The 23655-nt window shown below is 34.5% G+C and overlaps 1 protein-coding gene across 3 annotated transcripts; it reads right to left on the bottom strand.

Moving 5' to 3' along the window:
- Positions 1-302: 302 nt before the first annotated feature.
- On the bottom strand, positions 303-17293 carry LOC117912572 (ENHANCER OF AG-4 protein 2). 3 transcript variants are annotated; one of them, XM_034827213.1, is made up of 13 exons: positions 16903-17293; positions 15337-15413; positions 11667-13802; positions 11055-11580; positions 7862-7970; positions 7387-7499; positions 7127-7314; positions 4492-5515; positions 3903-4407; positions 2239-2331; positions 2051-2147; positions 1398-1604; positions 303-686 (listed from the first exon to the last, which is right to left on the bottom strand). In XM_034827213.1, exons 1-11 carry the CDS (start codon positions 17011-17013, stop codon positions 2077-2079), a joined length of 4953 nt encoding a protein of 1650 aa, XP_034683104.1. In that variant the 5' UTR covers positions 17014-17293; the 3' UTR covers positions 303-686; positions 1398-1604; positions 2051-2076. The 3 variants fall into 3 exon arrangements, with proteins under 3 accessions (XP_034683104.1, XP_034683121.1, XP_034683112.1); XM_034827230.1 differs by having other exon boundaries at positions 4498-5515; XM_034827221.1 differs by lacking the exon at positions 303-686 and having other exon boundaries at positions 1308-1604.
- Positions 17294-23655: the final 6362 nt, after the last annotated feature.

Here is a 23655-nt window from a genome sequence, read left to right as displayed (position 1 = left end):
TTGGCACTTTTAGGCAGCCGTTGTATACACTGTGTATACTTTGGTGCGCCCATTTTGGCGCTTTAATACAATTTGCACTTACCTATCAAAAAAATATATATATTGAAACTATACTAGCAACAAAATATTTTATCAGGAATGCTAATCAACAAGAAATGTCCAAGCACTAAGCTAGAAGAACTCTCACACTAGTTTAGCAGAAAAGAATATCCAGGAATAAAAATGAATAGTAAGCCAATTGCACATAACAGACTCAATCAAACAACCATATTGGCAGATCACAACTTAAAATGTTAAGTCTATAATGAACAGGACATGATAGTCATGAGCGCATTTATTAAATTCAGTTTTGGAAGAAATGCTTGCATGTGTTTACAGATAGAATAAGGAAATCCACAACTCGATGTAATAATTAACAATCTGAAAAGGTAATATTATAAAAAAATTCAACTGTTCTTAAGCATCTATCTCAACTATCTTTACATTGACTCAGATATCCTTTGCATGAGAACTTTCTAGTATTCTAGGGAAAATTATGAGCATCATCTTTGCTCAATATCCATGGTTAATATTTACCTCAACAATTTGCAGCAGTTCTATCTACCAGGAAATTTGAGGTTATCCTTCGGTGGATAGCAAAAGGAAGCCCATATATGACGATATTGTTAGAAATATTTTGCCAAAACCTGTAAAATGATATCTAGTCACCACTCAGAAACCAGCATCATCCACTAGTACGAGACACAGAAAATTTATAAACCACTCTCCCAGTGTTCCTTTTTGCCCTTTTTCTTCAAATTGACATTCCAAAAGAGCTATATCTAAAATGTGAGTTAGTATACAGTTGCAAGATACTGTCGAAAAAAATGATGGCCTCATTCCCCAATCAAACAAGTCCAATTCTTAGTTTCTGTCTCAACCAAGAAAGCTTCCAATGTGATCACTCAACAGAGGTAAAATCCTAAAAATTCCTATAAACCAGTGAAAGAAATTTGCACTAAACTATAACAGAAATACACAGATTTAAAAGCAAAAAATTATGATAAATCAATTCTGAATCTAAGGTCCTTATCTAGAGCATGACAATAATTCTAAAGGTTTTAGTATTTGACATAGGCAAGTAAGTGCCCCAAATTTGGCTTTTATTATTTCTTTCTCTTGGCGCATGTTTTATTTGGACAAGTGGTGGGACTCTGCTTGTACTTATCTTATCACTGGAGCATGTTGCATCTATAATTAAATGTAGAGAAAAATAAATTCTATAGTAAACAAGTAACGAAGCCATAAAAAAGAAAAAATCATTGAGGTCGCCACAACTCATATTTGTTGCTTAAAATAACTTTCTTTATATGGTATGCTCAGTATAATTACAAGAGTTAAGAAACAGATGTACTAACCGGGTCAAAAACATGGGCTAACCCTTGGAAGCAAAAGTCTGCGGGATGCATTTGTCAGGAAAAATTACAATATACACAGTCCTGCCAAGAGTATCCACAAGTTCTCAACACCGCCTTCTTGTGTTCATCAGATTTCATCCAAAATGCTGAATCTTCCTTTGATGCATTATAAAATGTAATTTCCTACTCGTTCCAATGTGCACAGCACTGACAAAAAGTACAAATTGATTACCTTAGAGACAAACAGAGTCACGCACTATCTCTCTCATACATACAGATTTGGACTATATTCTTTATCAAAAAAAAAAAAATCAAGATAGCATATAACTCCCTGGTTGGGGCCGTAGCTTAACAATTTACACAAAATGAAATTCGTAAATCTAGGTTAAAATTCTTCAAAATTTTACAAACACTTGATGATAAAGCTTCACTAAAACCCTAATAGTGCAACTTTTGGCCAGAAATCAACTTAAAAATGGCAAGAGACCTCAAACCATGGGCTGCAATATGTTAGCCATACATAGCCAGTGCACAGATCAGTTAACCAGTTTCCATAAAAAGAGATAGATTTAAAAACCCAACTTTCTAATTCAAATGCGAAGGATTAAACCATTTGGCAGGTATAGATAAATTACAAAGGATTAGAAACTCACTGAAGTTTTAATGGGACTCTGAGTACCTAAGCTGGCCTCCAACAATTAAGGGCAGAAACATCTGGTCTACATGGCAACATCTGAGAAACACCATGAACTGAGAAAATACAACCCATTAAGTCATTCTCAGCCTCTAATTACAGCTAAAATAGGATATGCTCAGTTCTAGGCATTTAAGGCAAGGTCACCTGGAATGGGAGCTCCAGCTGGTAGCGCGTTTGGGGTAGAATGAAAACCCATATTATTTGCAGGTGGCCTTTCGAGGGGCGGCCGAAAATAACCTACCATGGAAAAACTTGTTAGAATTGTTAGAAATGTCATCAAACTGTTTATCTAGAGTTCCAACTACAAAAAGAACCTTTAGAGGCAGGACATTAGCTAAATGCACATGCCTTCTCTATACGTCACAACTTGAAGTTAACAACAGCTACAAAGTCAGATGACGACAAATTTTCGTACAGCATGATTTGGAAACTTATATATTCACACATCTTTTTAGACTTTAGATGATAAAATAGACATTAGAGCACATAAATAGATTGCCTAATGAAGTATTGGTTACAGAAAAAATTTCGTGCTTTTTCTTTTTTGGTGAGTGATTGATGCAAAGAAAAACTTACGGTGTGACTCTCTATACACATGCGTGGGTGTGTGTGTGTTTGTGTGTGTTTGTTGTTTGTGTGTGTGTGTGTGTGTGTGTGTGTGTGTGTATGTATATATTCTAATGTTGGTTTAAATGCAGACAAATATCAAATTTGCAGGAGTATTCCACACTGTTCTCCTAGTAAACTCTTATATTTCAGAAATTTGCATCATTTGTAAAAAGGAGACTAGTTACCACCTTTTCCTCCAATGTCCTATTACTTTTGCATTATCATAAGAATCTGTCATTGCATTAGATGCCACCTCAATGTCAGCAATTGGTTTCCAGGGCACTGGTAGAAGGAAAATGCATAAGATTTTTAGGGCATGAATTTTCTGGTTTTATTCACAGCACTTGGCTGGAAAGGACTCTAGAGTTGTCAAGGATCACTAGAAGCCAAAATCAGTTTGCAATGCCCCACTTGCACAAATTTCTTGGAGAAAAGGTTCTGGTAAAAAGCCATTACAGAAACCAATGATAAGGGATGATCTAAAAGGGTTCATGTACTAGTCCTACCAGTTGACGTTGCCATCAGCAAGGCATGCCAACATCCCAGACATGCCTTTTTTTATCAAAAACAAAAATGTATTAGTTACAGTTTAAAGGACATGAGAAGGATGAGGAGTCCTCTCAGCAATTACAAAGACCTAATCAGAAAATGATTGAACACCTCCACTATACTAGGAGGCCTATAAAATAAAAACATTAAATCCACTTAAGAAGATACATGGATGTCATTTCCTTAAACCTTGACTAAGCTCCTCTCAATGTTACTCTGTCCCTTTTTATCTACATGCCGAATGCCAATTGAGCTGGATAACACTGAGAAGAACATTCTAGACATGTTTTCATGCAGCCACATTTTTCTAAAATGATTATTATTTTTCTTAATTTTACCAAAAATCTTGGACAGGAACCAGAAACTTCTAGAATTGCCAATCCCTTGCACCAGGCAAGTATAGAAGGAAGATGCAGGGGATTGAAAGTAGTTAAAAGCAAAAAAAAATGAATCATAAGTTTACTTTCAGAATCTATCCTCACATATAAAGTTCATTAAAAGAACAGGGTTAAGAAATGAAACACAAAATGACTAAATGTATTCACAGTAGCCATGTCATTGTATGTGAGGAAGCACCTAGCATAATGGATTTTCAAGACAAATCCCATAAACCCTATATGACTGCATATTATTAATAGAAAAATGTGTACCTTCCTGGACAAAAGGTGGTCCTGAACATGATGGAGTTCTCCCTCCACTCATCCACAAACCACGCTGACTATCTGTGTTAAGTTCACTTGAGGACATCCTCCACTGTTCATCAGCACCAAATCGCCTCCGGGTATCAGGAGGCGGTGGCAATGGGTATGGGTGGGAGTATGGGTGCTGCTGATGTTGCTGGATGTTGGGATTTGTGTAGGAGAAATGACTAGGTTGGGTTTGTGGAGATGGAGCTGGATGTAAAGGTCTTTGTGAAAAAGGTGTATTACCTGGCTGAAATTGCTGGCTAGGCTGAGAAGCTTGGTGGTTCAAATACATGTCATTATGCCCATATTCCAATGGTCTTGAAGAATTAAAGCCAGAAGGTTCTCTTGAATTGCAGACACCTGTTGGTGCAAAGCAAGGTGACTGCTGTGGAAACATTTCACTTTTTACAGCAGTATCAATATGACCTCCATGAGATGTATTTCCAGCCATTGGGGCAAGTTGATTTCCCTGTACACAAAAGAAGGAAGTTGCAATGAAAAAAGATTTTATTCCAACATAAAAGTATATCAGAAAAATACCCCAGAGTCTTACACTTACAACACTGCAATATTCATGAGGCACAGGTGGTTGATATGCTAATTGGGGTGAAGACTGTAGTGATGGTTGAGGTGGCAGTAATGGAGGTTGAGGTGGTAGTTGCGGTTGAGGTTGTAGTTGCGGTGGAGGTGGTAACTGTGGTGGAGGTGGCAGTTGCGGTGGAGGAGGTAGTGGTGGTTGAGAAAGCAGTGATGGTGGAGGACCTGTAGGTAGGTGCTGGCTTGCAGGCGGTGGGGGACCAGGAGGGGGTGGAGGGCCTGGAGGTAGTGGGGGCCCTGCAGGTGGTGGAGGCCCAATAGGTGGTGGACCCCTTGGTGGTGGAGGGCCTGTGGGTGGTGGAGGCCCCGTCGGTGGTGGAGGACCCATAAGTGGTGGAGGACCCCTAGGTGGAGGGCCCATTGGAGGTGGAGGCCCCATAGGTGGTGGAGGACCCGTAGATGGTGGAGGCCCCATAGGTGGTGGATGGACTGTAGGTGGAGGAGGCCCTGCAGGTGGAGGAGGGCCTGTAGGTGGAGGCGGCCCTGCAGGTGGTGGAGGAAGTGGGGGCAGCTGTGACGGAAAAGGAGGTGGAGGCGGTGGAGGTGATGGAGATAATGGAGGAGGTGGTGGTGGGGGCGGTGAAGGAGGCAAAGGTGGGGGTGGAGGAGGAGAATCAAGAGGCAATGGTGGAGAACCCTCTGGTAGTGGGGGCAACTCGTTCGAATTGTTTGAAGCTAGTTCTGAAATTCTGTCAGAGTCCTGGTGTGAATCCATTTCGAAAGAACCATTTATGAACAGAGGTCTCTCATCCTTCAGGTGTCCGGAAACATCTTCCATTTCAAGCTCACCATCCACATCCTCTAAGATGTGGTGGCGCCTGTCATTTGGAGTTACAGTTTCTGGATCTCCTGAAGCATGAGTGTGTTTTACTGGAGATGCACCAGCAGCTTCTTTAGAAAAACCACTTGGAAGATCTTCTTCATCTTCATCTTCAAATACATGAGAAGACAAAAGGCCAGGCAACTGAAATGTAGCATTGCTGAAACAATAGCAAAGAAAAAATGTATCAGAAAGTTATAGTCACCTGGAAGTGGCACCTAGTAAAATTAAAAGACAAAAGTATGCAGTCTATACAGAGGAAACTAAGGTTACAATAATTAGTTTTTAAAAATATAAGATACAACATATGATACATTTTTCATGCATAAAAATATGTATCACCACTACAGATCGCATCATCAGTGTATCTTGTGACATATGATACTATGATATGGTAAAGACCTCATCTGTTTCCCTTTCATCCCCAAAATTAATCTGGTCAGGAGAAAAATTTGCATACTGAAACATTGCCAAACACTTCTACCTGGTTTCATCTACCTGGTTAGAATAAAGCAGGAGGTCAAAAATTATAATTAACCTATCAATTTTTTATACTGCCAAAACCACTCTCCCTCGACCATATGCTCCCATCACAGAGCATAGGAGAGTGCTCAGAACTAGGCTTCAGTTCGATACTCTGGGATACCATCAGGGAAGTGCTCCTTCCACCCCATGAAAGCAAAACTCGCCAAACACCAAAACAAAAAGATAAATAGATAAATATAAATATATATAAATCCACAGCCAACAACCTAAACGCTAACCTCCCTCAACCATATGTTCCCATCAGAGATAGCAAGTGCTCAGAAATAGGTCTTGGTAAAGTACTCTGGGTTAATAGAGAATCGCTCCCTCCACTACATTTAAGGCCAAAAAACCTATATAATTGGAACAAACCCCCTCCACAGCCACCAACCTCCCTCCCTCCCTTGCTCTCTCAACCAAATGTTCCCATCACAGAGAATAAGCAAGTGCTCAGAAATAGGTCTTGATAAAATACACTGGGTTAATGGAGAAGTCCTCCTTCCACTACATTTAGGGCCAAAAAACCTATGTAATTGGGACAAGCCCCATCCACAACCATCACCCTCCCATCCTTCCCTCCAAAGCCCTCAAACCCAAATGAATATGCCACTATACAGAGGTAGGTCCATCCAATTAAACTCCGCAAATGCAAAGAAGTCTCTAATAGCTCTTTGAGAGCCTAAACAATTACTAGTTCCACGAGGTACATGAACCACAATAAAGTCACCACCTACCCCAAGGGGCCCACAATCAGCAGAGAGCGCCTGAATCTTCCCACAAGATAAATAGTTCATTAACTACAATAGGCCTATAAACTCCTGAAAACATCTCTACAAAACCATCAAAGCAACTGAAAAAGCACCAAACTCCAACCCAAGTGAATGTGTCACCATAAAAAGGTAGGTCTATCAAATTCAAATCCTCAAATGCAAAGAAGTCTCTCGTAGCTCTTTGGTATTCTAAACAATTACTCCTTCCACAAGGTATGTGAACCACTTTGAAGTCACCATACCCAATTGGGCATCACACAATCCATGGACAGAACCTGCATCCTCCCACAGGGTACACTACACCACTTGTCTTATAAAATCTTAAAATGCCATTATTTTGCTATCTTAGTTTTACATCTAGAAAATTTAATAAATAAATTTTATAGGACAATGTCAAAATACTCACAAGGAACGAATCATGCTAATCCAAAATAAATATATAAAATTATTTAAGGACTAGAGCACAAATTTCAGACCTTCCATACTCATCAACAAACATGCCTTCCATTTCTCTAATTGGATCATCTACAGCCCGCTCAGATCGAGAAGGGCGTCTAAGGAAAAAACCAGAAGTTGTGTCATCATTTGAAACTCCAATGTCATCCATGTAGCGCCGAAGCAGAGATTCAGGTAATATTTTTCTCTCAAGCCATAGCCGCAAAACCTGGTATAGGAAATGCATTGATTTAATTTGAGCAAAAATGTAGTCTATTACAGTAGACAGAAGCACAATTACCTTCAGACATTGACGGCGATTTTCGCGAGCACCAGCTCCAGATGGAGCAGCAGCGCCTAAAAGACGTGGCAATGCAGCTTGGACTGTAGGAATATAAGAAGCTCCTGCAATTCCTGAGAAACACCAGAAGCAAAGAGGCAAAGAAAATTAATGAGAGAACAACTCATACTATTAGCTACACATCCGTTTAAAGAAAATATCAAGACAAACTCAAACAAATTGTTGGTTGTAGCAGTTACATAGCATGGGTTTGAAAAGGAAAACTTTAGGCACAGCATACAATAGATTTACCTATTACTTATTATTACTATTGCATCATGAAAATATCAATAAATACAACCACTATTAAAGGGAAGAGAGAGAGGAAAAGGGGGAGGAGGAGGAAGAGAGAGAGAGAGAGAGAGAGAGAGAGAGAGAGAGAGAGATTGAAATCAAATATTTTTATCATTGCAAATAAAGTGTCAAGCATATGTACCTTTTTGGCTATGTGAGCATTGGGTGATAGAATCCACAAGAAAAAACAGATCCACCCTCCGATGAAAACTAGGCTCACTTTCCAACTTTCGGATGAGAAGTTCGACAACCTGCATGGAATTTGATATTTAAGAATTGAAGTCCACTCCAAAAGACACAGTATCTCTACCAGTGTAACTTGAATATAATCTTCATTGATAATAGCAGTCATGGATTTTGTTTCACGGCCCTTAAAATTTCATTCACAAGTTCCAAGGACCACATACTCAAGATTAGGGAATATACTTCATGTACCCTGTTTTTTATCCTATGGGATCCTTATTAAGAACCCATTCCAAGTGCTTTGAATGAATTTCTACAACTTATACAGACCGTTCTGTTTGCATTTAACATGCTCTGGAATTTCCAATTGGTGAATAAATAATATAAGCAGCACCATGTATAGTTTTGCAAGAAACAACAAACATTATTCCAAGTGTATAAAGACTACACACATGAAAGGATGAGAAACTCTTCCTAAACTCAAGTTCTTATCAAAACAGAAGAAATACAATAAGCTCAAATGCAAAAGCAAACAAGTTATACAGCTTAGGAATTTTTTTTCTTGATAGGTAAAACAAACGTGTATTCAAAGGAGTGCCCCAAAGCACACAAGAAGTATACAAAGAGTGCCAACAACGCCAACAAAAAGAAAAAGGGTCTAATAAAAAACACCACCCCTCAACGAGCCCCTATCCAATCCACAAAATCTACAATAGAGGAAGAGCCCAGAACTATAAACGATTTGGACCATGCCCAAAGATTGCAAAGAAAAGCAAGCTTAATTCCCTAATCAGAAAGTTCCTTGTTATTGAACGCCCTATTGTTCCTTTCCTTCCAAACTGTCCAGAAAGGACACAAAGGAGCAGCCCACCAAGCCTTTTTCCTTTTCCCACCCACATAGGACCCATGTCAACTTGAGAGCAACTCTCCCACTGAAGAGGGCAACACCCAAGACACACCAAACAAAGAAAATAGTAGGTGCCAAACAACCCAAGTCTTGTCACAGCTTAGGAATTGAAAAAATGTATAAAGACGCTCCTTAATTCAAGGGGGTAAATTTCTACATAAGGCACAATATATAACAATAAACACTAAATCAAAATTACAGACCAAAAGGTCAGATCATAGTTAAAAATTAAACTGGTTTACCATCATACTTAATAATAGTGTCTAGATCCACATTAAACCATAAAATCATAAGGGAAGGGACTTGATCCAAGTTGAATTCAAATGGTAATGTCCAAATAGTTTGACTTCTAGCAATAATCCAAACTATCATTAATACTTCACAAGGCATACAAATAAAAAGAAAATTATTTGAAAACAGTACTGAGTCCATCATATAACACCGTACTTGAGTAATTTCGCCGCCTATACAAAACTTCTACAAGTTTAAATTTTGCTTATATGCTAAAACAATATTTAAATTTCTGTGTACATTGAAATGAACTTCTGCTTCTCTTCCCAAGTCACTGGTTAGAGACATCCCTTGCATAAGTCCTCTTGCCAAGCTCATAGCAATTTAAAAGGATGTTCTAGAAGCCAAATAGCAATCCGTTCACAAGTGTTGGTAAATGATTCCAACACCATCATCCATTCAGTGCAAAGTGTCAACAAGGTCCTCGAGGGTTATCTCTAATGGCCATAGATATTCTAGATCTTAATAAAAGATAGAAAATCACTTTATTGGTATGCTTTTCTTTCCATCTACCGGCACACTTTTCTTCATCCTCTATGCTTTCCACCCTTTTTCTCTAACAAGAATCCTCAATAACCCCCCACCCCAACCCCCAAAAAACAACAAGAAAGTTGCTTGTAGCCCATCTTTCTCTTCAATTGATTCTCGTTTTTTTTTTCTTTTTTTACCTTGGACAAGGGAAAAAAAGGGTACACAAAACGAGAATCAATTGAAGAGAAAGATGGGCTACAAGCAACTTTCATGTTGTTTTTTGGGGGTTGGGGTGGGGGGTTATTGAGGATTCTTGTTAGAGAAAAAGGGCGGAAAGCAAAGAAGATGAAGAAAAGCGTGCCGGTAGATGGAAAGAAAAGCATACCAATAAAGGGTACACATGATAACCATTTCTCCCACAATTCAAAACAACATTATTCAGAAAATATCAAAAAAATATTGTAAACAACTGTAATTCATAATTTCTTTAAACACAGAAACTTGAAACACCAAACTGCTCAACAGAATAATTGAAGAACTTTGAGTCGTAGAATTTTTTTTTTACAGGAACAATGTGTTGATTAAAATATTCGTTCAGTATGCAATACTTCATAGATGTGGCATTGCATTGCTAAAGATAATTGCATCCCTCACAACTAACAATAATACAGTTCAGAAAATATTTCACAGAAAAAAATAGTTTTTCTAAAAGCAAATTAGAGGAGTATATTAGAAAGTGCCTAAAAAAGAAATTTTCTGTCATTTCTTCTTTTTTTTAACACAGAAATTTGAACTCAAATACTCTAGGAATCGATAAGATTTCAATTCAAACTACTAAGGATCAAAATAAATCATCGGATTTCTCTTGGAAAAGAAGTCCTCTCTGACTCCATGATGCATGCACCAGTAAGATGACAAAAGCAACCTCATTTCTAAAGCTAGGCTTATAGAAAGATCAAATATTTTTTGCTGCTAAAAGAATGTACAGGTGATAAAGCGATTGTATAGGCAAGCACGTTAGCTTCCCCCCACCCACACACATACTACCGTCTCACCCCATGAGAAATGCACCAGTGAAATGACAAAAGCAACCTCAATTCTGAGGTTAGCTCGTAAAAACATTGACTTTTTTGGCACAGTAAAACAATGTACAGGTAATAAAGCAATCCTAAAAGTTGGCATGGTAGCTTTCCCAGCACACAAATATACACGGTGAATGAGAATTGTGAAGTGAACATAAGGCAAGTGCCTGATAAAATTAATTAGAACTCTAAGAAGACAACACCAAAGAAGCAACCATAATTTAACTATGAACGTGAGAACCTATGAGTGAAAATTGAAATTTAGCTGATAAAGCCATAGCTCACATCAAGAAAAATAAGCATAGGTATGTGAAAGCAAAAACCTACTATGCAAAATATCAAAATCCATATCCACAAAATTATTTTTTTTTTATCAAAAGGTGAAATAATATGTCACCTACCTCATTGGCAATGCCATACTTAGCACAATCAATTGCAAGACGGGTTGCACGTCCAATACTTTCTTTTGTCCTTGACAATGTCTCTATCATTCCTTCAAACGCATCACGAGCAACAGCTGCCTCAGTACCACCACTCAATGATCCACCAGCTGCCCGTGGTCCTGAACCGACTCTTCTGTCCTCAGAGTCTTCAATATCGAGTTGACTTTGTGATGCAAACTGACGACTATGAGCAGATGGAGAAGCCATTGTAGTATGAGGGTAAAATCCCTGCATATCTGCTTGCATTACACTGCTGGTGCCAGAAGGAAAAGGTGGAACTGCAGAAACAGGACTAGGACTCCCTCCCTGGACATCAGTAATGGATACAAAAGCGGTATTGGGATTTCCATGAGAAATATTTTGTGAGTGTGCTTGTCTCCTTTTGGCCTGAGCAGCTGCAATAAGGTGCTTCATAGACAGAACAGAATCCGCTATCTTGGGATCAATCAAGGAACTAGTTTTATCATTCCTACCAGCTTCTAGTCTGTAATTAGGTAAAACAGCAAAGCATGAAACAATAATAAATGAACAAAGATGAAGATATGAAAGAAACTGTCAGGTGATACAGACCTTTCTCCAAGCAAAGAATTATTTTCCATCAGATTTTCTGTCAGAGTAACAGATTCATTTGGCCGCAAATTTGCTTTTGGAGTAGCTTTTGATTTTTCACCACTAGACATTGGCTTATTTCTCTGAATTGCCACTTGATTTTGAGCAGTTAAGCTATCAGCAAGCAGACTCAAAGCCTTACCAGACCCAGACTGAACCTTTACTAAAGTACCACTACTGGATACCTTAACTGCAGATTTGACAGCTTTATGTTGTTCTAACATCGGTTTGGTAGCAGAAGCTGAACGAGGAGACTTTTTAGGGGGACTCAAGATTTGTTTAGCCTCCTTTGAAGATAACTTCTCAGATTCTAATTTCCGAGGACTATGGGAGATAGGTGCAGCCATTGTCTTTTTAGGCCTCTTCTCTACGGTTTGCTGTAGTCTGGGTGAACATTCCTTCGATGGGCTTTCCTCATGTCCCCCCGAATCTCTAACACTCAGTTGAGTATGATTAGAACTTTCATGATGAGCATCAAGGTCCTTGATAGAATTGGAGATACGTGAAGGGGTGTTAACATTTCTGGACGGCCCATGCACTGGAGTTTTGGGCTCTTCGTCATCATCATCCTCAAATCGACAAATTGTTCTCCTTTTTCTCTTCAATTGGGTATGCAGAGGTTTGGCACTTTTTGAATGCAGCGCATCATTTTTAAGCACAACAGAATTTTTCTCTATTTTGACCTCAGGAGTCAGAGTAGCAGAATCAGACATAGCTTCCAACGCCCGGCGACGGCGTTTTGAAAGGGGTAGAACATCTTCATCACCAGGAACATCTGAACCAACAGTACCAGTCTCTGCTTCTGATGCCATGGAGTTGTCTACTTTCAGACATGAAACAGATTTTTTTATTTCTGTATGCTTGACAGTCTTGTCATCAACAGTAAAACTCAGAGAATCATTCTTTATGCTCTTGATGTGTGATTTCTTGGTGGCATCATCCACTGGATCCACACACTTTGACCTTTTCACAGAATGTGAAATTTCATCATCAACCAACTTATGCTTTCCATGTCCAAGCTGGGCCCTCTTTTTCCCACCAGAAAGATCACCCTTTGGCTGTGCCTTATTATTGGCCATAGCATCCTTCTGTCGGTCAACAGTTACCTTTAATTGCTTTTTAGCTTTCAGTGCTCTCTTCCCACTCGTGATATCTGAATCAGATTTCAGAGTATCCGGAGATGATTCTTTCATGCTGCCACCAGAGGCAATTTTGCTTTGCGTTCCATCTTTGAAATGCCCGCCAGTTTCAGGGAGATCACCAGAACCACCAGCATTCTCATACTTCAATGAGGTTGCTGAGCTTTTGTTTTTGTGTACTTCAACCACGCCCTCACGTTTCCTCTTTGACCCCATTACCACCTTCTTTGACTTGTGACCATTTGTTAATGCCCTTTGTCCACCACCTGGGCTCTTAGCATGAGTTGACACCATTAAAGATGGAACACCATCCTTTTGACCATCATCCCAACAACTAGAGGAGCCACCTTCAACATTGTCATGACAAGAGTTCGAACCTTTCATAGGAGTGGCAACCTGTGTGCGTCCAGCGCAAATATTATCTTCTTCATTACTATTATTAGGGATTTCTTCCTTAACATAGAAAGGTTTATCTGGACTGGATGTTGATTCTGTCTCCTTTGGTGTTCGTGCACCATTTGATGCTTTATTCTTTTTCTCAGAAAATATAGCTGGAGATAAATTATCATTTGCATGAGCTGAAGTAGCAGGTTTTACATCTTGATCATCAGGCTCACCCTGTCTATGAAAGCAGTGCTCCAATCCAGAGCCACAATCACCTAAACCTTCAATCACTGTTTCCCCATTCAGTCGAACAGTACCAATCCCATCTTTCAAGTCATCCTCTACCCTGTCATCCCCCACCCCATCAACAGATGGAGCCTCACTCTCAGGAGCAGTCCTGTCTCTATCATCTCTCGAACCACTTGTGTTTTTTTGCTGCAACTCTTCATAAGCATCACATATTTCCTTCACTGCTTGGGCGAAGAATTTAACTGTTTTACCTCGACACCTAGCCGACAATTTATTTTTTACCTCACTAGTAAATGCCTCAATATCTCCAGGGGCAACAAAAGCTCTGTGAAGCAGGAAAGAAAACGAACAATATGGTAAATTACAAAGATGAAAAGCCAGTGGCAGTCTAATTTATCCAAAAAGAGTAAGCAAGAAGCAAAGATCAAGATATTGGATGTCAGGTAAAGTGAACTAGCATATTAGGGGAATAATGCCGCATCTCCACTTAACATTATCACCAATATACATCATTTCAAAATTAGTGCTCAAATTTCAACTACCACAGTAAGTGCATAAATGTTTTTTTTTGCAAAATAATCATTGATGGAAAGCCACAGAAATCCACTTGCACCACATTTAAAATCCTAAATTTAACTTATAAATTCAAGCACAACTGAGTAATGTCATTGACCAGAACAGATGAGAAATCAGCATTGTGAACATTACAAATGACCCAGCATAGGGCCATTGCTGTTAACTAATCCATAGGCAATCCAAGAATAGTAAACTAAAACAAGGATGAGAATCTCAACCAAACAAAACGAGAAATTATATCAAAGAAAAAACGAAGAGTAAAATGGAAACCTGGAGTAAACTAAGAATAGAAATCATAAAATAAAATAAAATAAAAAATGAGACACAAGTATTCGTTATCATCTTAAGCACATCAAAAACCCAAAATGGAATCTGAGTAAGGAGACACCAGAGATTAGGACTGGAAGAAAGCATACAGTGTATATTTTGTTGACTTACCTATTTCATAAAATTTATTAATGGATTTTACTTTTCTTACTTATTTCATAGAAATATTAGTTTTATGGGTTGAGATGCTCTTTGTCTTGGGTTCCACATTCATCAAGTTAAGCTGCAGATCATTTGGCTGAGCGAGAAGCAAAGCAATTTGTTTCTTCTGTTGGAGGCATTTTACCTCCCTTTAAAAATGGTCTATACATCCCTGAGTGTAAGGAACTGCTACAAATCATGCTGCACAAACTTTATAAAGCTTTCCTTCATGAATATAAAGCAATTTTTCATAAAATTTTGCATGGACTTCAAGAATACATTTTTTATCCAGGAGCAAGAGTCAAGCACCTCACAGAATAACTAACAGAAAATTTTCTTTTTATTTTAATTTATCTTGTGTTCTTTTCAGGACCCTATAACACTTTAGAAATGATAGAATTCTAACCATATCTACAGCCTATTAGTCACTCTTGATTGAATGCATTGCGTCTTGGTTAATGTAAAGGTAATGGCTGGGCTTAACTGATATGTTTGATCAGTGGAAATCAAACAGTTGCATTGCAAGAAGTGCCACTAATGGCATTGATGGTAGAAGTTCTCAGCTTTCTTGGGATGCCCACTCTTGAGAGTGTCAATACCAAGCCTTGGTAGGGCATGCCCCATGGAAAGAAAACTCACTAATACATTTATTGGACCTCACCCAATTATCAATTTTTTTTAAAGATTGTAATTTCTGACGAACGATAAAAAGCTTAAAGCATTCTCATTAGAAAGTTCGCTCTGGATATGTCAAAAATAAATGACACAACAATGAAAATATAATAACAGAATGAGAGAAAAAAAAAAACACTTACATTTCCTCAGTTCCAAAGAATTGAACAAAATATTTCTTAGGATCAGGAGTTCGATCCCAATCTTCAGGCTTGCCAATCTGAAAATAAAAACCCAGAAAACATCTCAGAACTAGCAACAATAATAGATGGCTAAAGAGAATGGTGGAATGATAGAATGATTTTATATAGCAATGAAAGCCCCAAAAAAAATAAGTAAAATAAAATCAACCAAAAAAAAAAACTCGAAACCCTAGTCCAATGCCCTTCCAAGTAGTCAAGTGAGGCACAAGTAGTTCAAACCTTACTGGTGGAAGAAATTGTAGATTCTCATTTGATAGCTTTTTACTCTTTGTTGGATAATAAAAACCCACATTCTCAGTCCGCTCAATCAAAAAAATGTTAATACTCCATCCACATTTGAAAGGTTCACTTATTTGGTTAAATACCCAATACTCCATTCTAGGAAAGTCATGAATTTGAGATCCATTATCCCCAGCAGTTCCTGACAACACTAAATATTCTGTGTTACTGAAAATTAACTTCATTGATCAACCCAGAACATCTGCTCTTTGAGACTATATCAATACTTTCAGAGCTAAGAAAGAAACAAGCAGAGACGGTGAGACACCCTGTCATAATCTTGGATTGCTAACAGGAAAGGCTTTCAAAGTTGTCAGATCATCTCAGTGGGCAAAAAATCTTTGTCCTCCTAACTGTTATCGATATTTGCATTAAACCAAGACCCACAAAGCAAACCTAAAGCAACAAATTATTGAAGAACCAACTATATTTCATAAGGTAAAGCCATCTAAGAACCAAGATGATAAAAGTAAAATTATAAAAAACCCACCACATAGAACTTGGAAGCCTCCCCGTTAATCAATGAAACAAAAAAATTAAATCAAATAGTACAACCTAAAAAAACCCTTCTCAGCCAATTCGCATCCAACTTGGATAAATCAAAACCACCACAAAACACTAGATTAAGACAAAAAAAAAAAGAACTTGAAAGCTTCCACATTATTACATTCTCTAACATGCACAAAATTGCTAAACCAAACCAGTGAACAAAAAACACTTCCTTGGACTTGATTTATATCAGCCTTCGAATTAAAATTGAAACCCGCATAATATTCCTGAGAAAAGAGTAACAATAATGGGGAAACAACTATATCCCATATGCTACAGCAATGTTAACACGCGAAATGTATATAAAAATAAAAATAAAAAATAAATAAATAGAGCAAAATTCAATAATTAAGGACTAAAAAAGTTCCTTATTAATTCGTCACAAAGCTTCATAGATTCAATCAGAGTGGAAAACAGGGGCATCCTATGCAATATGAACTTTGAATTGAAATTTAAAGCCTATAAAAAATTAAATACGTCAGAATCATCAAATCACCGAACAACATCAATTTCTTCCAAATAGCAACGAAATGCAATTAAAAATGCAACTTGAAAGCCCCTCGTTGATTCATCCAAAAACGATAAATAGCAAAAACCAACAAAACCCTAAACCAAATATCGAGATTCGGCAAATGGGGAATACAAAAATCTCAGCAAAATCGTGAACCTAAACCAAACCTTGGCGGGCCACGCTGGGAAGCCCTTGACCTTTGCCAGAACGAGATCGCCCAAGCGCAACTCACTCTTAGCCTTGGCTTTGTTCGCTCCCTTTTTACGCCCCGGAGCCATGGCGATTACTCCAGCCCTATGCCAAACTCCCTCTTCCGCGAATGCTCCCAATCAAACCGCGCAATTCAAAACCCTAGACAGCAAACCTCAAATCCGATTCCACCAATTCGCCGGCGGCGAAGCGCAGGCTGCGCAATCACCGGCGTCCGAGGTCCGCACTATGGCACCGTAATCCGATACTTGGTCGAGGCAGACTGAAACCTAGGGTTCTGCATTCGAATTCTATAGAGAGAGAGAGAGAGAGAGAGAGGAGAGAGAGAGAGAGGAATGAGAGTGTATTGTGTAATTTGTGAAGGAAGAAGAGGGCTTGTGGAGGCTGGTGGTAGAATGGGTATTTTTCAAGTAAACCATGGTTAGGTTACGTTGGTTTGCCCATGGTTAATCTGCTCGAATTTGAGAGCGTTAACTTTTTTGGTTGTGGTGAGTTGTCGCTGCGTTTTACAAACATCCAAAATAGAAAGTTTTAAATTAAAAAAAAAATAACTTAGAATAATATAAAATATTTCATTAAAAATAAATTAATTAATTAATATTTTTCAGATTCAATTTGATATTAATTTGATTAAAATTTGTGATTTTTCTTTTTTCTTTTTTTATTTGAAGTAAACTCGTAATTTAGACAAAATATACACACAAAAAAATGCTCTAATAATCCTCATTAATTTACATAACCTTATTAGGTATAATTTATTTAATTCTCATTTAAATAATAGTAAAAATAAAAATAAAATAATCAAATTCGTAAATTTATATTTTATCATTTTTAGTAAGATATTCTTAATTCATGAGTTATGACCTTTCCAACTTTATTCCATTTTTTGAATTCCATATCAAATTTCAGTTTGTACCAACCAAAAATGTGCCATCTAGATTGTGTATTTTTATTAAAATTATCTCAATTTTGGCTAATTATTAAAATTTATAATATACTTTTTTGTCAAAGGAAAAAGGCCAAAAAAATAATTTAAAGACAATTTATGGTTGATTTTTTTTAATACTTTAGAGAATTTTGTTTTTAGGTTAATAACTAAGTTGTAATTTAATCTAGATTGTGGAATTGGAAGTAGAACAACTGCATACAAATTTCGTTTTAAATTTAGTACATTATGTTTAAGTATAGATCCGAAATTGAACTATTGTCTCAATCTTATAAACAATTTTAGTTATAGAAATAAAATTTAGAAGTAAAAAATAAAAATAAAATAAAAATCTAACTAGATTAAATGATAATTAAATCAAATGATCAAGTTTAGTCTTAGCAATAAATATAGAGAATGATTAACTAAATGAATGCTTAATGAATTTCTTTGTAGTAATAATCTATATTATATAACAAATTTATTTTGTATTAATAATTTATATTACACAATAAATTGTCAAATATTTTTCTTCTTATTATGGTATGATGTGGGAAGGGTTTTTTTGTAATAAATAACAAAATTTAAGATATAATATAAATTAAAATTAAAATATTACTTTTCGTATTATTCGAAATGTTATTATTTTTGTATATTTTATTTTGGAAGGGAGAAGGTTGGATGAGATTTTCTTTTTCATGAAATATGATTTAAAGGTATTGATTAATTTTCTTACGAAGTGAAAACAATTTTTTTTTCCACATAAAAACGTTTAGAATGAATAAGTAGTGATTTATGATGATCACTACTCTTCTATGCTCTTTTATCAAATCTAACAACGTGTCAATTTCGCCACATTTTGGTAATTTATCATCACTCTCACGTTAGATAATTTATCATTATGAATACTCTTAAAAACCACAAAAAATATGAATACATTCAACTTCTTCAACATTATAACAATGTTGTTACTGTCATCAATATTTTTACCATCGATATTACAAAGAACTATTAATTTATTATTTCAAAATTTAACATTTTTTTAACCACTATATTCACATGTATGAATTCATTTATGATTAGATGAATTCATTCAAATAAAGTTATAATCTCCAGCTCGAAATTTTGTCTCTCATAATTAAAGGTTTATTTTAAGTTCTTTAATTTATTTTCTTATCATACAAAATAAAGTTTAATCCACGAATCACTTATTAAATTATAAAGGATGTTATAACATATACCAGTCTTGATCATGTATCTTATTAATTAAGAATAATAAGATGATATATAGACATTATATTATAAAGATAAATTCGAGTCCTAACTCTTACTTATAAGTGTTTATGGCCTTGTGCAATCAAAATTATTGTTTATATCATGGTTTTCTAATAAAGTCGTGGTCATTGAATTGTTGTTCAAATTTTGAAAGATTTGTTAAAGTCTTCAAGACTTAAAAAAATATGTCTTTTACATGGAATGTGAGTTCTATAATTAAGAGTTAGATGTGTTAGATTGTGATTTCACCCCTATGTCTAATTGCATTAGAAGAAAAATAAATAATAGAAGTATATCACATTGTTTAAAGCCTATCTCGAATTGCATTAGAGGAAAGAGGAATAATAGAAGTACCTTGCATTGTTTGTGAGGGAGGAAGAGGGTTTGTTAAAGTTAGGAGCAAAATGGGCAATTTGATTGGAAACCATGGGTTGGGTTATGTCGGTTTTGCTTCAACCATAGTTCACCACCCTAGTTTTGGGGTCATTATTTTTTAAAATTGTGATTAGTGGTTTTTGCATTTTATCCACCAAGGTAGCCAAATTGGTCAGGACGAAAACTAAAAAATATGGTCTCATTAAGTGACACATGATCCTATCATCGATGATACCTTGAATTTATTCGGTACTGGTTGTTGTATATGGATTATTAATTTAACATCATTGGACCATCCTCTCCTTGCAACTTATATATTTTTATCCTTTTTCATTTGATTTAATTTAGATATAAAGTATTGGGCAAGTGTGAAAGAAAGATCGATTTAATTTAACCAATGACAAAGTAGCTAATAATAGTAATTAATGAGATGTCTCAATCATATCAAGTGGACATATATTAATTAGACCTTTGTTCTCATTGTTATTATTGGGGAGATTAGTTATAAACAATTTATAAAAAATTAATGGCAATAATTAATTGAATACTTCAACATTATCTAATGTATTTACAAATTAAATTATTGTTCTCAATGTACATGCATAAATATTCTTTAAGTAATGATATTATCTATTTATTAAATTTTAAAATGAATATTGTGTATATTATTACATATAACTATACGAAAAATAATATTCATAAATTATTAAAATTTTACAAAAATAATTAAATTAGCTAGGTAATTAATCAAATATTATGAGCGGATATATAAATTAGGCTCTTTCATTTAAGTTGTGTATTTGGATATGTTTGTATATATAGATATTGTTTCTTCACATAGTTGAATTACAGAGGTGGTGTCATATGTCATTATGCTGACAACATTGTCCTGATATTTGGTAAAGAATCACCGTGAATACCCCTTTGTGTTACACTTTCTTGTCTTTTTCTTTTCTTTTATGTCAACCTCAAAAGGAAAGTATTAGGAACACTCTTTTTTGTGTTTATCTCCTATTGACCACTACACACAAGGTGTTTTCAAAGATTCCATGAATTATGTGTAGTGATCTTTCTTAAGCTTACGTCTTAACCAGTTTAAGGTCTTAATCAATTTAAGATAATCACCTAAGAGGGAGGAAAATAGTGTATTAATTACTTTTTACATATTTTATGATTACAAATACAAGCTTTAGTTATAAATTGCTAACTTTTACTTTAAAAAAAAAAAAATTACCTAAGAAAAATTACTAAATATAAAATTTTAGAAAAATTATTTTGAGTGTCACCAACTTAAAAACAATAAAATCCGTCACTTTTTATCTTAAATTTTAAAACTTTTAAAAACCATTATTTTTGCATAACTAAGGTAACATACGAGGCATATTCAAGATTTTTTTGTTGAACCATGCTATTTCAATTTTTAAAATAAGTAAAATTTTTAATTTGGAAATATATATTTTTAAAAAATGGTTGCTATTTGTACATCATAATTAAAATTTATAACTACGAAAAATAAATTATTAGAATTACAAAAATTATATTATTATCCTTAAATTCATATTTCAATTTCTAAAATTATAATTAAATCCTTTGTATTATAATTAAATGAAAGTTTCTAAAATTAAATAAGTTTCTTTTTTCTTTTTTGCTAGTAGAAGAAGAAAGTTTCAATCAATATACACCCCTTAATTTAATTACCACCAAAGATTTATTGCTCTCATATGGTTAACATACATAAACCTTCCTTTCCTTGCTCAATGACTGTAATTAAAGATTGTAAGGAGAAAATTGTGGTGAAAATCGAGTTATATATATTAATTAGATTTTTTTCCACAATATTGTGTGTATGCATTAATTTTATATATAGTTTACATTTTTATTATGTTTTCTACTTCTCTATGTGTCAGTCTATTTTGGATAAAACATAAGAGTTTCACGTAATTATACAATCATGTCACTGCTTGTCTGTCTGCGTGACCATGGAATAATTATATTTTTGTCTTTTAATGAAACATCATAAATGCCCTCTTATATAAAAAAAGTGTTCAACTATTCCAAATTAGTATATCTTCTAAATATTTACTCTTTTTTTGCCACGTAGTATAAGGAAAAATTTTAAATGGTTATATACACCTCGATTTCATCGATTAATTACTACCATTGATTTAATGTTTTTAGATGTTCAAGATAAACCTTCCTCTTTGCAACTATGTGTTTTTTTTAAATCTATTTCCATTTGATCCAATCTAGTAACAAAATTTTCAGTTTGAAGTTTCTATAAGTGTGATAAAAGGTTAAGGCGAGATTGAACTTTAAAGAAAAATGGTGAGTCAATCCACACCATTGATAAGCGAGGTAATCAAATCTGCAATCTCATTTCCTTTTATTCACTTTCAATTATGTGCATTCTTTTATTATAAATTCGTCGATTTAAAGTTGTTTTCGCAAAGAATGATTAAACTAAATTGTAGATCTATAACGAGGCAGAGGGTTTTCTCATTTTTTCTTTTTTCTATTTTATTTTGTATTTAATAATTTAAGTACCTCGATTTATAGTGCAATTCATTGCTTATGATTTAAATTTCTTAGTTTTTTGGGTTATCATACCTTTTTCGTCTTTGAACTTCAATCCCATTTTCCCAAAGATGTATAACCATAGGATGTGGAATTGACTCGAGTTTGAAGATGTCATCAACTTCAAATTTTAATTTATTCAATCAAATGTTTTGTTTGTTAAAAAACCAGCACTTACAATATCTTGATTTTGATTATTTATCCATTTTGAGAGTAAAGAACTCAAATTCTAAAAAGAATAAATTCAAATTAATTTCATTATTGAATTTTTTCATTCATTTTTTTTTCTTTATCTAGGATATTTACTATATCATGATACGCGGGAATATGTTCACTAGAACACATGCTTTTCCTCATCCCAAATTGTGTGTTTTCATTTTAGTGTTTTTCTTTTAAAAAAAAAAAATTTCACTTTACCTCATTTCATACTCTAAATCAAACATTACCCTTTTTAATTAGCATGTTTGTAGGTTTTTTTTTTTTTGGATTTTTTACCATATATATATATCATTTAATATTTAAAAATTAAACCCTATTTGAAAATCATTTTCATCATTTAGAATAGCTTGTGATTTCAATGTTTGATTGACTTTCTAAAATGGCTTCTAAAATGTTATTATGAAAAACAAGTTGTTATTTTAAGAAAAAAAAATTATTTTTTATTTTTGAGTTCTTAAATAAAATTTTTGTCCTAAAATTAATTATCACATATAGTTTTGTGTCCATTTAATTATACTTCTTCTTTTATGTTTTTAAAATTATAAAATAATAATATTTTTTATACGAGATATATGAACTCTTAGAGACTTACATTGAAAGCTAACAGCTTTTTAAAAAAATTAAAGTATATAAAACATTTTACTACCTTAAATTTTAAATATTTAAAATGTCATTTTTAAAGTAATAAAATAAATCTATATTTTTTAGAGGTTTATATCGAAAAAATAATGATTTTCAAAAAATATTTTTAAATATAAGGACATGTTTGATAAATATTTTTGAAAATAGGTTTCTCTTATTCAGAATAAAAAAAAGGAAAATAAGTTTGGTAATCAATTTTTTTTTTTTTTAAATAAAAAATGACGTTATATATATATATATATATATATATATATATATACACATCATATTTTAATTATTTTATATTATTTTCATTTGTTTATGGAATTTATATAAAAAATCATTTTTAAAATAAAAAAAATGCTTAAAAATATTATAGGTTTTTAAACAAATCTTTGTTTTATAAAACATCATAATAATACCGTTACCAAACAAAACATAATGAATTAAAAAAATGTTATTTTTAAAGTTATAATAAGATAAATCTTTTTTCATTTTTTTTCCTCAAGAAGAAAATGTCATACAAAGAAATTTGTAGCAATAATGATTAATTATTGATGAAAATGATACAAAGTATTTTTTGCGATTTAAATTCCAATAAACTTAATAAATAATATTTTGTAAACTTGGTACGATCTGTCATAGAAAATCGAAAAAGAATTAGAAAGGATGGATTATTAATTTCTATATAAGAATTTCTGTTTCAAGGAATAATCAAAAG

Source organism: Vitis riparia, chromosome 1 (assembly GCF_004353265.1).
Source record: "Vitis riparia cultivar Riparia Gloire de Montpellier isolate 1030 chromosome 1, EGFV_Vit.rip_1.0, whole genome shotgun sequence".
Lineage (NCBI taxonomy): Eukaryota > Viridiplantae > Streptophyta > Magnoliopsida > Vitales > Vitaceae > Vitis > Vitis riparia.
This window is presented reverse-complemented; position numbering and strand designations above follow the sequence as displayed.